Below are 14,885 nucleotides of genomic sequence, written 5' to 3' on the forward strand. Positions count from 1 at the left end.
CTCGGAAGGATGGAAGGCTAAATCAACCTTAAGCCTGGTGAGATTTGAACTGCCAAATTGCAGGCAGCCAGCAGGCAGCCGAAGTAGCCTGCAGTACTGCACTCTAACCACTGCACCACCGTGGCTCATATACATATTGATATCATTGCACAAAAGCCATCATGGCATGGGTATGAAATATCCATTAAGAAGCACCCAAATTTTGACCATAGGGATGCTGTGATGTTCATAAGTGGAAGGACGGTTGTAAGTCAGATTGTCGGTAAATTTGAACAGTCACTAAATGAATGGCTTTAGTCAAGAACTACCTATAATTGCTGAGTATTCTGAAAACTCACTGCCCTGAATATTGGAGCATGGCTAAACCTGCCCTGAGAAGGTATAGGTATAGGCCTTGAGTTCTAGGAGTTTAAGATTTTTTACAGCAGAGAAGTGGGCAATCTGGAGCCACAGAGGCACATAAATCCTTCCTTTAATTTTTGGTGCCCTTTTTAAACAGAAACTGTGGCTAGATTAACAGAACATTCTTTGTAACAGTCTAGAAATGTTTCCTTAAGATGTTGTGCAAATCCAGGTCATGTGATTATTTCAAAATTCTGTGTGTCATATGAACACAAGTAAACAGAACTGAATCTTGAATCTTGAAACTTATTTATCAGGCAATGAACCCCAATACATTCAACAGAATGTCTATATTGTGTAAGTGTATATACAAATAAAGTATCTACGAAGTTCAGCTCAATTGCTGATGACTACATGGACACAACACCACAGTGATTTCTTAGCAGCTATAAGGCTTGTCATTATCTTTGTCAAGGCTGTTTTTTTAAATTGCCCAACTAGCCTGTAACTCTGGTGCTGTTTTTATTATTTATTCATTTGACCAATTTAGGAGCCACCCAAATCCACATAAACTCTGAATCATTTTATATCCAAATATGGATTGGATTGGATTGGATTGGATTCCATTTGGGAGTTTTTAGATTGGCCAATGTCATCCTTGTGCAGGGGCCGTGCTATTGTTCCAATTTTAGTATATGTGCAGCTAGTCATATTTTTTAGGTTTATCTTTAAATTTTGTTATTTCATTATATAGTTTTAGGGGTTTTTTTGATTCGTACATTGGTTATATATTTTTGCTTTAGAGTAAGAAATTACTTTATTATAATTTGTACCTGTACTAAAGAAATGTGGAAGTCATTCTGTTTGTATTTCTTTTCCTTTTTCTTTCCTTTCTCTTACCACTTTTTAATTTTTCCCTCCTTTGATTCCATGTTCCCCTCCTTTTTAATTTTTATTAATTTGCATTTTATCTTTCTTTGAAACTTAATGAAGTTGGTTTAGATCAGCCAAAGCCAGCTAAATGCATATCCCTGCTCTGACATAGATATATAAAGATTTTCCTATTAAAATGACAAAAAGCCTTGACATTAACAAAATGCACAGCCTGGTCTATTGAAGCCCTTCACCTTGAATTCAAAGCAATTAATTTCATTCCATCAGCAGCCACAGCTTTACAAACATTGTAACATACAAGGCTGCCATCCTGCCCAGGCAGGTCCATTTGCCTCACTGAACTCAATGGGCCTTATTCATTTTATTAATTTACAGCTAGATTCACCTCTTGCCTTTAGATTGTCATGGAGAAAAACTATCCATGCAGTTGCTAAGGGTTGGCCCTGACTTGATTGGCACATCCTGCACATGATTGAGTGACTTTGAATCAGTCACTCTGTCTTTCAGCCAACCTCCCTCACAGGACTGTTGTTGTTATGAGGAAGACAGGAGGCAAGAGTATTAGGTATGTTCTCACTTCAAGTTATATATTTAAAAAAGTTGGAATAAAAATATTATTATCCTATCTTTTAAAATATATAACTTAAGGTAGCAAACATACCTATACCCCTGCCTGGTTTGTTGTACAATTAGGCAGATGTTTATACTGGATTTGGTATTTTTGTCCACCTATTGAATCGTCGTCATCATCATAATTATTATTTACTTTATTTATTAAACATGAAACTCAGTCAACTGAACATTAAAAAATGCTTAATATAATAAATATAATATAATAAATATAATAATATAATATAATATAATTATTATTTTATATGACAATAATTTTAATTATGTATTTTATTTAAATTTATTTATTTTACTCAATTTTATTGGCTGCCCAACTCCAGGGGACTCTTATTTATAACTTTTAGTATTATTATTTTTCTGTTAAAGCTCATGGTGGTGCATCTAGCATTGCTAAACGTCTATGAAGATTCCCAGTCATCCAGGTCCTGGTTGTCCCAAAGGTGCTTTTTCAAGAGGCAACTGGACTTTCTGGTTTTTCTTTGAAGACGTTTCACTTCTCATCCAAGAAGCTTCTTCAGCTTTGAAGTGTCGCCTTCTCCTATTTTCCCGCCCAAGAACAACCCGCTGAGATGTGCTGAGTTGGCCAGGGCGACCGGGACTGTTCAAACGACATCAAGGGAGCTCCTTTGGCTGGCTCTGAAAATATACCTATGATAAATATATACATTTAATTAAATAAATATCCTAGACCAACCTCTCTAAATGCAATAAAATATAAACTCTTGGCTGCCATAAAGCTAACGCTGAACAGGAGGGTCACACTACATATTCCCATTTCAGCACCAGTTCCGCGAAGAGCACCCACTACTCCAAAGGCCGCTTTTAGACTCTAATCACGCCCCAAACTCCCGATTCCGTACAGTAACGTCACACCCAGCCTGTTCAAGATGGCGGCATCCACATAGGGAAAGAAAGTCCGCATGCGCATTAGACGTACCTTCGCTCACATGTTTCCCCCGTTTGGCTTTTTATCCGTCTGCCTACCCGGAGCGCTTAGAGGGCAGCGCACTTCCTCCGGGTGGGGAGGTGCGCACGTTTGAAGTGGCTGAAAGGTGAGTGGAAGAGGCGAATTGTTTTATTTTATTTTTCCAAATTTTTTTAATAATTTAAAAGCAACTTGTGCTTCGTCTGGGTTAGTTAAAAGGGAATCTCATGTGTGTGTGTGTTTGTGAAGACGAACAGTTTTCTATTTTCTTAGTCAATAGTTGAGGCTTATAATATAATAGGATTTGTTAAGAGATGCTTAGATGGGCGTTTATTTTCTCAGCACATGAAAACAGCCTGAGATTGTAATCATAGATTAATGCATTGGGATATGTTGGCAGAAGATGAGCGAAACGAATACAATCTATCTGCTGTAGGCTTTCATAAATTTTGCTGCAGGAGTTGATCTGAAGTGTGGATTTCAATTCCCAGAATTCCCCAGTCAGCACACCTCTTAAACTTGCTGGGGTTGAAAAAACACTGCTTTAAAAGCACAGGGAATACCTGTCTGTTATTGTAGAACCAACACTGTTGTTTTCAAATTTTGCTGTCTGAAAAATGTTTAGGAAAACGCTACTGTTGATGGTTGTCATTCTTAGTTAGAAGATGCTCCAATGGTTGCCCAAAAGAGAAAAAGAATGGCGGAAAAGACTTTGATCCCTTCCCCCACCCCATGAGAGCAATTTATTTAAGGGTGTAGAAACAGTACCTAGGGTATAGAAATAACAGCAATTTAAGGGTGTAGAAACAATGCCAATTGGAGGACACACAGTCTCCTTTCTTCCGTTCCATCTTTGCAAAAGTCCCCAGCAGAGGCATCCATAGGATCTCACCTTTTTGTCAAAATGATGAAAGCAGCATCTCATCTTGATGTAAGCCATGTCCTTTTGTATGTGCATGTGAACATATAGCACATGTAGAAAAGGAGAAGATCTTATGGCATGTCACTGTTTTCATTAGTTGATACATAGACACCTTTATGCAGGTACTTTATGTTTTATCTGATAGTTCTTTCTGACAACTTGCTGTGGGAAGTCTCTCCACAAAGCCCTTAAATAAAAAAAAAAGATTTGTGATTGAGGTCTATTCTTCAATACTGTGTTAACATGGTTTCCTCAATACTGTGTTAATATGCTTTCTTCCTGTGTTTGAGTCCCCAGAAAAAAACATAAACTGCACTGTCCCAGTGACTGAATTTCAATCTGCCACAGAAATGTGACCAGGCAATAGTGATATCCTGATAGGTTTAATGTGGGACAAGTTAAAAGAGGATTCCCCAGCTTTCTTCTCTTGCACTGACCTTCACTGGCTAATGAGAAAAACAAACACCAATCACTCTCTTTAACATGTGCTTCAATAAGGGTTAATTGGCTCTCTGTGATGCAGTTTGGCCTCTTTTTAAATGGCCTATGATAGGATGCCGATGAATTCAGACGATTGCAAAGCATGGATCTACTATTCTTCAGAAAGAATACTATTCTGTTGATTTAAACATGAAATAATATTTGGCCTGTTATTTAAACATGGCAGAGTGTTAAATCCATGTTTGACAGGTCATATGTTATGGTGGAGAGACATGCACTGAAGTGCACTGAAGTTTTCTTCCAACTTGTCTGACAGGTCACATGTACAATGAGAAGAGATTCTTTCAGTGATTGGGAGAGTTACGTCCTGCTTCAGCTCATGTCCTTCCACGTTTGTTTGATCTTACATGTCAAGTAACATGACCAGGATAAGGAAGGTAAATGATCAGGGAGGGAAGGACCAATAAGAGCCACAAGGGAATGGCAGCACTGGAAGGCTGGTTGGCAGCACTCAGAAATAGCCTATAGAGTTCTGTTGTGCTGTGATGGCACAGTGGTTAGAATGGAGTATTTCAGTCAAATTCTGCCCATAGCCAGGAGTTCAATCCTGATGAGTTCAAGGTTGACTTAGCCTTCCATCCTTCCAAATTCGGTAAAATGAGGACCCAGATTGTTGGGGGCAATATGCTGGCATTTGTAAACTGCTCAGAGAATGCTATAAAGCACTGTGGAGTGGTATATAAATCGTCAGTGCTATTGCTATAGAGTACAAAATAGTATTGAAATAGCACAAATAATAGTTAAAAAAACCAAAAATAAACCTGTAAATGTACTTAATTGTCCAGCCAGCAGGTAGTAGTGTGGCCCCTTCTCCTTTGTCCGCTGATCAGTCCCAGCACTATTGATTTTTTGAGTCATGTCTCATGACATGATACCTGCTTATGTGAAATAATATCACACTAAGTCATGGCTCACTTCATTGTATTTTGTTGAACACAAATATGCAAACCTAAAACCCAGCAAGCTGTATTAGAGTAGAGTAGAGTAGAGTAGAGTAGAGTAGAGTAGAGTAGAGTAGAGTAGAGTAGAATAGAATAGAATAGAATAGAATAGAATAGAATAGAATAGAATAGAATAGAATAGAATTCTTTATTGGCCAAGTGTGATTGGACACACAAGGAATTTGTCTTTGGTTTATATACTCTCAGTGTACATAAGGAGAATAAAATACAGTCATCAAGAATAAAAAGATAAATACTTAGTGATAGTCAAGGTTACTAATAAGCTATCAAATCGTACTAAGAAACAAATAAAACAATATAACTGAAAGATACAAGCAACATGGTTATAGTAATAAAGTAGGAATAGATAGATACTAGTAAGGAAGAGAAGAATAATAGTAATAATATAGTCTTTCAATGGAAGGCAGGTTATTATGGCTTAACATGATATATGATCCTGGCTTTTATATTTTTTTAAAAAGAGGAAGCATATGGTGGACTGTATCAATTTCATTAAATCCGTGGAATGTCTTAATCCTGCCTTCTTCTCTCACTTTTGGTCAAAGGAGGAGTGCATATGTCCACTTGTCCAGTTTGTACGTGGAGATGTCGGGCCCTGTTTCCAACTATGCCTTACGGATGGCCCGCTTGAGTAAGCGTATATTTGGAGAAGTTGTTCGCCCAACCGATACTTCATCCATGAAAGTCGTCAAGCTGTTAAGTGAGCAGCCCTTGGCAAAGCGCAAGGAAGTCTATGACTGGTATCCTCCTCACAATATCTACAGTGGCCTCATGTGGAGGCTTCGTTCTTATGGCCTCTACAGGTAATTCAGAAATATGGGGATGTGGGGAAGGATGGAGGCAGACTGGCGTAGTGACAGTAAATGATGAATCCTCAAGAGTAACTTCTTCCTTTATTTCATGGAAGTTCCATCGTGGTGCTGCATGACACCAAGACATCTGCCACACACCTAATTAATTTAATTTTAAAACACTGTTTAAAAATCAGGAATGAAATCTCACGAATTCTCCAAACTAACAACTTTTGACATTGCCACAACCCTGTTGTAAAGTTGCATGAAAAAAAAAAGTAAAATGTGTGATATTTCAGACCATTTTAGTGTGTAGAATTGAAAAGCAGTTTTAAGTCTGTATAGACCCACATGTATAAACCACCACCAGACAGTTTGGTTGGAATTCTTCCTTTACCAAGTTTGGTTTTGCAATAGATGGATGGACAGTTTGTCAGTGTGCTGATTTTCTAAGAGCTGTCCAATAATTTTTCGTGTGGCACTCAGTTATGTTGTTAAATATCAAGTTGAATGGAGAAATCTGAAGTATTAGAAATCTGAATATCTGAAATGCTGAAATATATATGATTATGAATATAATTGTTGATGATTTTATTCTCTATTTATTTGCTAGTAGCACTGGTAATCAGTGCTTGCTGCAAAGTCCATAGGTTAAATATGTACTAAATGGTATATAAAAGCCAGTTTGGCGTAGAGTTAATGCACCAGGCTAGAAATTAGGAGACCATCAGTTCTAGTCTCATCTTAGGCACAGAGTCCACTGAATGACACTCAGTGTCTCTCAGCCCTAGGAAGGAGGCAAGGGCAAGCCACTTCTGAAAGAAAATCCGCCAAGAAAACTGCAGGGAGTAGGCCAGAGAGTTGCTGGGAGTCAACATTGGACTTTTCAGTCGGATTTCAGGCTGGGTTATGGGACGGAAACGGCATTAGTTGCACTTGATGATCTCTGGTGAGAGCAGGATGGAGGTATGCATCCATCCTGGCTCTCCTTGACCTGGCAATGGCTTTTGATACCATTGACCATGGCATTCTTTGGGGATGGGGACGGGGGATGGGGACGGGCAGCAGAGTGTTGCACTGCTTCAGCTCCTTTCTCCAAGGCCGGTCCCAATCAGTGTTAATAAGAAGCTAGAGGTCCTGCCCTTGGCCACTCCTTTGTGAGGCACCACAGGGCTCGGTACTTTCTCCACTTGTTCTGCCCCAGCTATGGACCCCAAAGAACGCAGCAGTCACAAAGTCTGTACAAACCTTAGTTTACTAAATTAAATCAGTCTTTTTCAAACAAAGGCTGTTAATTAACTTTCTTAACAGCCTACAAGAATTCAAAGAATAAATAATCGTAATCTTACTATAGTTGACAGAAAGCCCAGAAGCAATTTGCAGAGAACTAAGATCAGGACACGAAGGAGAGTGAACGAAGTTGTTCCCTGCAAATTGCCTCAGTCGTCGTCCTTCTTTAAATAGGCTAAGGGAGTGGCCAATTAGCCCCAAGCCTTACTCTTGAGGAGACCTCCTCCTGAGGAGCCACTCCTGCCTTTTCGCAGCTCTGTGTGCCCGTGCATCGAGAAGAGGCTCCTCCTCTTCTTCCTCTTCACTTATGGGAGCTTTTGGAGGTTATGAAGGCCCTGGCTGAATCCCCACCTCTGGCACCACATCTTCTCCAGCCTGCTCATTGTTCAGCTTGAGTGCCAGCTGCACAGGCTGCTGGATCAGCACCACACCAGCCTCCTCACTGTCGGAATCAGCTACTAACTGCACAGGCCGCTGACTGGCCACAACACCACTTCTTTCTAACATCTACATGAAACTGCTAGGTGAGATATAGGATTAGTCATCCTCAATATACTGCTGATATATAGCTCTACATCTCCATCCTGGGTGATCCAAGCGACGCTGTGACTGCCCTTTCTCAGCTGAACCCAAGCAAGACGGAGTGGCTGTGGGTGCAAGGGACCTCTGGTGGTTTATTATCATCATTAACTCTGGATGGGGTTGCACTACCCCAGACAGATCCGGTAGGTCACTTTTGTGGGGCGGGGTGTTCTCTTGGACTTATGACTTCTGCTCAAAGGGCAGGTGGTACTCGCGGCTAGGAAAACCTTTGCATGTTGTGCACCAGTTGCGCCCTTAGATGGATCTCGAGTCCCTGCGCATGGTCACTTGTATCCTAGTCGTCTCATGGCTGGATTACTGCAACACGCTCTACATGGGGTTATCCTTGAAGAGTATTTGGAAGCTTCAGCTGGTGCAGAATGCAGCAGTGTGCACAGCCCTGGGAGTTCCTAGGGTGTTCTGACCTAGGCTCCCTTAAAAAACAGGAAGCAGAGTCTTGGTCCCGGCAAAATCTCTTTTATTTACATGACTGTGAATCACTTTCACAGTCAGCAAGGCTTGTCCAAACAGTTTTTCAAAGGAATATTTATCAACACACCTTATCTTGCTTGGCAAGCTGCCACGTAACTTGTTTCCAAACGCAGTACAAGGCAAAACTTGGCACAGAGTCTCTTAGAGTCACAAACAAAACTTTCCACTCTTGAAATGACCAAACGAATGAATTGTTTCCTGCAAAAGCCCACTCCCCATTCGCTCCTCTTTTGTTTGTCTTTTGTTTCCTATGGAGGGGCCAATTACCTCCAAGGTGTTACTCCCAAGTCAACTTTCTGAGTTATTCTTGTCTTCTGGCAGTTCTGCACATGCACACACTGGGAACGGGCTCCAGCTGTTCCTCTGCCTCACTGCTGTCTAGCTCCCTCTCTGCCTCCGACACAGAACCCTCGTCTGAGCTTTCCTCAGCTCCCAGGACTGGCCCAAGTTCCTCCCCAACCTCCTCACTGTCTGACTCTGCTGCCAGCTCCACTGGCCGCCAGCGGGCCACAACATAGGGCTGCACATATAACACCATTACTGCAGCAAGTTGCATTGGTTGCCAGTTTGATTCCGGATCCAGTTCAAAGTGTTGGTCATTATTTTTAAAGCGCTAGCTTGCATGGGTCCAGGGTATTTGAGGAGCTGTCTCTCCCTGATGGGACAAGCCTGCCCCACTTATGCCAGTAGATGATGCCTGCTACCAATCCTGTCTGCTAAGGTATTGAAGCAAGCAGGATCAAGGAGAAGGTCCTTTTCTACTGTGGCCCCATACCTGTGGAAGATTCTTCCACCAGAGATGAGAGCTGCCCCCTCCTTTTGTCCTGAAAGAGGATCAAAACCTGGCTTTGCCTGTTGGCCTGGGCCTCTGAAGAGGGTGTTCACCTCTGGAGGTGACTGCCGGGGTAAGAAGACTTCATCCCCATCCCGTCTGGCTCTTAGCTCTCTTAGCTTGGTTTTAGTTAGTGCTTAATAATGTTTTAACTTTGTCCCAGAGGTGCTTTTTCAAAAGCCAACTGGAATTTTTTGGGGTTTTTTCCCCTTTCAGGCCTTCCTGAAAGTCCAGGTAGTTCACAATAAAGTCCAGTTGCCTTTTGAAAAAGCAGCTTTGGGACAACCATGGATAGTTTAGAATCTCCATAAAAATTTTAACTTGGTTAAACTTGAAAGAATATGGGCTACATAAAAATTTAATAAATAAATAAATAGAAACACTGACTGAAAGGAGAAGATTATTTTCTCTGTCCTGGGTCTCTGTTTGTTTAACTTCACAATATTCTAGCTGTATCCATATCAGGCAAAATTTTATATACAGGACCTCTATCATGTCTTCCTTCTTAATTTTCTTCTTCAGCTAAGATGTTCCATGTGTTGTGGTTGCTCTTCATTTCAGGAATTATTTTGCCTTTCCAATGGCAAGTTTTGTAATAGTTGTGTGGTTTGTTTGGCTTTGGTTTAATATTTATTTTATTTTTATTTTATTTATTTTATTGAATTTGTATACCGCCCTACTCCCGAAGGACTCAGGGCGGTGAACAGCCATAGAATAAAACATATAGCTACAAAATTTAAAATAAACTAAAATGAATTAAATAATTTGGCTGAACAAATTTAAAACTCCAATAATTTAAAACCAAATTTAAAATTTCCATTTAAAAAGGGGAAAGACTTAGGTCAGGCCAGCTTGATGAAATAAATAGTATGTTGTGTGAACTGAAGCACTGTGGATTATAAGCAGTGGATTTGCATGTGTGATTATTCAGCTGTTCCAAACCTTAGACCCTACCCTTTTGTACATGGGTTGATGTTAGTTACCCACGTGTACAAAGGGATGACACTTTGATAACAATATTATACCTGCAATCTTGTAGATTTTGATATACATGTAAATGTTAATGCTCACATCCTACGAAATAAAAGTAAGACTTTATGCACTCTTGCCAGCCAAAATCTCATAAATCTGTGGATCTCATGATATATTGCAAGATTTTCAGATCCTTACCTTAGAATGATAAATAAACCCAGCAATTTATTCAGCCTAAGTTAAGCAAACTATCGCTTGTGCATGAACATTGAAAAAAGCCCAAAGTCTTTTTTGTATTTATAAAAAATGGTTTGTTCAGGCTTGCATGCTCACTCCTTTCTAGAATTTCTGATCCTGGTTTGTTTCCTAACTAAAGTTTCAAAAGTAAACCTTCAAGTTATTTTATAATTTGTTAAAAACCAGAAGATGCTTCTAATTTCCTTCTTCCGGTATGCACAAAAGTGGGAAGTGTATGAATCCAAGGGTCACTATATTTTATTCATATGGCAAGAAATTGGCTTCATGTTAAGCTAAAAGCATACAACAGTACCTTAAGATATTTTTTTACATTTAAAACACGCTTGAATGCTGCTATTTTTAAAACCTGTATAATGACAATCTAGATGTGCTCTTCATTGTTGGGGAGACGATGGCAAAGCAAAGGGGCTTCCCTTTGGCACAGAAAAATTATAAATTATACGCTTGCATTTTGCAAGCTTCTTTATTAACTGATCTCTTGTTCAGAAAAGCCTGCAAGGGCTCTCACTCAGAAATGTGTTTGGCTGCAGGCAGTAAGCATTTTATGGAGGTGGAACAGAATCAAGGTCTGTGTGGTACTTTGTGAACAGTTAACAATATTAACAGCTCTACGGCCTTGAGGAAATGATATTATCTTACTAATGGACAAATAATGCAATTGGGAAATATGAATCAGAATTAAATCCTAATTCAGTGCATGGCTCTTTAATCAGACTTGGCTTTATTAAAAGGTTTTGTTCATTTTGTTAGTTTAAGCAGAATGCTCCCTGCAGTTATACAAAACATGTGAAAGGACTTCTCGTTGATCTTATTTTAAATCCTCTAGAATTATGTATATGGTCTCTAACAGATCTAATTGTATTGTAAGCATTTTAAAAACACGCAGTTGAGCACAACTAAAAAGATAGCTTTCATCCTTCTGAGGTCGGTAAAATGAGGACCCAAATTGTTGGCAATATGCTGCCTCTGTAAACTACTTAGAGAGGGCTGGAAAGCACTATGAAGTGGTATATAAGTCAAAGTGCTATTGCCAGTACTATTTGCTCATGACCGCCCCCTCCCCATTTTGAGGGCTCCTACCATAGCTTACCAATTCCTATTGTTGACATGCAGTAATAGAAAAAAACATTACCCAGTCCCAAATCAACTACTATAGATAACAGTGTTAAGTGCAGCAGATGGTTCCTATACTACCATATGTCCCTGAAAATAAGACCTATCCCAAAAATAAGACCTTATCATGTTTTTTGCACGTGCACTCAATATAAGCTCTACCCCCAAAATAAGCCCTACTTAAGCCCCTGTGCAGCCGACCGGCTGCCAATTCCGTCTGGTTGCTTGTGGTGCCGTCCACACAAGGTGAGGTGAGGGGTCTGTGCAGCTGCCCCATGCGCACACCGGTTTACCTCAGGGCTCCCGCAACCAGGCCATCCATGCCCCGACAACTGCCTCGCAATGGAGCAGGAGGCTGAGCAACGCACCAGTGCTGTGGCCACAAGACGAGGCAGGTGTCGGGACATGGATGGCCTGGCTGCGGGGGCCCTGAGGTAAGCCAGTGCAAGGCACGTGTGGCAGATCCATCACTACCCGTCCTTATTTTCCCCTGAAAATAAGCTCTAGTGCTTATTTCAGAGGCCAAAAGAAAATAAGACTGGGTCTTATTTTCAGGGAAACCTGGGTATTAGAAGAATGGTTGACCAAAATTATTACCTCACATAGCATGTATTTTATCTAGCCCCTCCCTCAGCTTTTTGTAACCTGGGCTTTAATGTTAAGCAAGTTGATGCCAAAGAAATATTTTGTTTGTGATTCTTTTGATTTGTTGTTTCCAAATTCAATCTATTTTTCTCATGTGCTTAATTTGGGCCCTGTATCCATATAGGCCAGGTCCCAACCCCTGGTCCTTGGACTGGCACTGGCTCCAAGTGCCAGAAACCGGGTGGCTCAAACAACCGAATCCCCATCCATCGGATGTAGGCAGCACACAAAACCATGCCCCCTCGGGTCTGCAGAAAAACCTCTCTCCATGGAACCAGTCCATGGTGCCCAAAACATCGAGGGCCACTGATATAGACCATGGATCCATGTTGTCAATTTTGTGTGTATTCCATTGGCATGATTATGCACACCTTAAAGTTATTTTGCCCCTTCTATTCCTGAGTTAAAGTCAGATAAATGTGATGTGCTAAAGTCAGTTCTGCAGAGAAATATATGTGCATGTACAGAACAGTGCAAAAAGTTTGAGTATGTGCATGCATGTGTTATAATCTGACACATCTGCAGCTGAAGGGCTTTGGATTGGGTGGTAAAAATCAACATTTGATTTAAAATTAGGGCACAGAAATTCAGCAATTAATATTGAAGGGAACACATGCTATAGCATCTTATAAATCTTTTTCAAGAAGAAAAGGAAGCTTTTTTCAGAATCTTGTGACTGAAAATTATAGGGTACAATCAGTACTTTTTTACTGGTAAGAATAATTATGTTTTAATGAAAAGATTCGTACTCTAAGATTTTTTTTTCATTACATCTGCCCACTTAAGTCAACTCTTGGCATACACTTCCTAAATGAGGGTATGAATAATTTAGAAAATAGTCACTAAAAGTGAGAGTGGTCTTCTGTTTTTTGTTCATATCATTTTCCTGGGCTTTGAATCCCTTACTAGTTACTAATTGATGTTCCATTTAAAAAAGAAAATATTGTTAATTATGTCTGACTACTAATAATTCAAGGATGGTTTTCCTTTTCAAAAGCTCCTCTGTAAATACAAAAAGGAGGCCATGAAGTATTATGGTTTCCTGTGTCATAGGTAAGGACCAGAGTCATTTTTTTCAGTGCCATTGTAATTTCAGATGGTCACTAACTGAATTGTTGTAATTTGAGGACTACCTGAGAGGAAATCTTATCTACAGGCTAGGTTTACTTATCATGTTAAGCCAAGATGTCTTACAAATTACAGTGATTCAAAGAACGTTAAATCTAAAAATCCCCATGTGCCCTACAGGGCTTATTATGACAAGGTTCACCATATATGAGACCTGTCATTTGTGAATATCACAGACAGACACAGTGAGAGAAACACATGTAAATTAGCATAGATATCCCATGGAAGAATTCTCAAATTCAGAATAGAGCGGGAAGGGATTTTGAAGGTGTTCTAGTCCAACCCCCTACTCAAGCAGGAGACCGTATACCATTTTCAGACAAGTGGCTGTCCAGGCTCTTCTTAAAAACCTCCAGTGATCAAGCAGCCACAACTTCTGAAGCTCTTCCATTGGTTAATAGTCCTCACTATTAGGAAGTTTCTCCTTAATTCCAGGTTGCTTCTCTCCTTGATTAGTTTCCATCCATTGTTTCTTGTCCTGCCCTCTGGTGCTTTGGAAAATAAATTGACCCCTTCTTCTTTGTGGCAGCCTCTCAAATACTGGAATACTGCTGTCATGTCACCCCAGTCCTTTTTTCTAGACTAGCCATACTCGAATCCTGCAAACTTTCTTCGTATGTTTTAGTCTCTAGCCTTTAATCATCTTAGTAGCTCTTCTCTGCACTTTTTCCAAAGTCTCAACATCTTTTTTGTAAAGTGGGGACCAAAACTGGATGCAGTATTCCAGGCAGAGGTGGGCTGCTGCCGGTTCAGACCGGTTCGCCCGTACCGGTAGTTCCGACCACTGGCTGGGCCCGCCCACCTGCCCCGGTGCTATCCCGTTCTATATATCTCACTCTCTGGTTCATTCGCCCCGCCCACGCAGCCCAGCTGATTTCTGTGCTTCACCCACTCTACTCACCGTGACTGCCCGAGAAGGTGCGCTGGAAGCCGCGCACATGAAATCGACGTGTGTTTGAAGCCGCGCGCAAGCCCTGCGCACTCACATTTTCGGTCCTGCACTAGGCGAACCGGTTGTTAAATTATGTGAAGCCCACCTCTGATTCAAGGTTTGGTTTTACACACACCTGGAAGCAGTACTATTACTTCATGTGATTTTGATTCTCTCTCTTTATACAACCAAGGATTGTATTAGCTTTTTTGGTATTTTAAAGTTTAAGAATGTTAAATAGTGTATGTGGCTTCATCTCAGCTTGCCCATTGGTTAAAACCGGACATCGTTCTAATTTGAGACTAAATAAAGCAAACATGTACTTTGACTCATTCCTTGCATTTGCCCTTTTGATTTAGGGATGAACATGAAGATTTTAAAGATGAGATGAAACGGTTGAGGAGGCTGCGTGGAAAAGGACCCCCCAAGAAAGGAGAAGGAAAAAGAGCTCTGAAGAAGTAGAAGCACTATTAAGCCACAAATATATTTAATAAAATATTTTGCAACAGGTGGTGACTTTATTTAGTACTTTAGTTTGAAGGGGATTTTTTCCCATCCAATAGAGGACTCTTCCCATTTCAGGACTGGAATCTTTGCCCTATGATGTCACTGTAATTAATCTGTTTTATCAACATAAATACCAAAACTACAAAGATGAGTCAAATCATTTCAATC

At 40.4% G+C, this 14,885-nt stretch overlaps 1 protein-coding gene across 1 annotated transcript; it reads left to right on the forward strand.

Annotated features, from left to right (window-relative positions):
• Positions 1-2,830: 2,830 nt before the first annotated feature.
• On the forward strand, positions 2,831-14,877 carry MRPS33 (mitochondrial ribosomal protein S33). Its single transcript, XM_034403021.3, has 3 exons — positions 2,831-2,918; positions 5,722-5,979; positions 14,570-14,877. Exons 2-3 carry the CDS (start codon positions 5,762-5,764, stop codon positions 14,670-14,672), a joined length of 321 nt encoding a protein of 106 aa, XP_034258912.1. The 5' UTR covers positions 2,831-2,918; positions 5,722-5,761; the 3' UTR covers positions 14,673-14,877.
• Positions 14,878-14,885: the final 8 nt, after the last annotated feature.

This window comes from Pantherophis guttatus, chromosome 7, assembly GCF_059756535.1.
Source record: "Pantherophis guttatus breed Tessera chromosome 7, ASM5975653v1, whole genome shotgun sequence".
Taxonomy (NCBI): Eukaryota; Metazoa; Chordata; class Lepidosauria; order Squamata; family Colubridae; genus Pantherophis; species Pantherophis guttatus.

Excerpts from the sequence above, each read along its gene's own strand:
- MRPS33 (XM_034403021.3), top strand. The coding sequence starts at position 5,762 with ATGTCGGGCCCTGTTTCCAACTATGCCTTACGGATGGCCCGCTTGAGT. Across the intron at positions 5,980-14,569 it reads CGTTCTTATGGCCTCTACAG|GGATGAACATGAAGATTTTA; the intron begins GTAATTCAGAAA and ends CTTTTGATTTAG.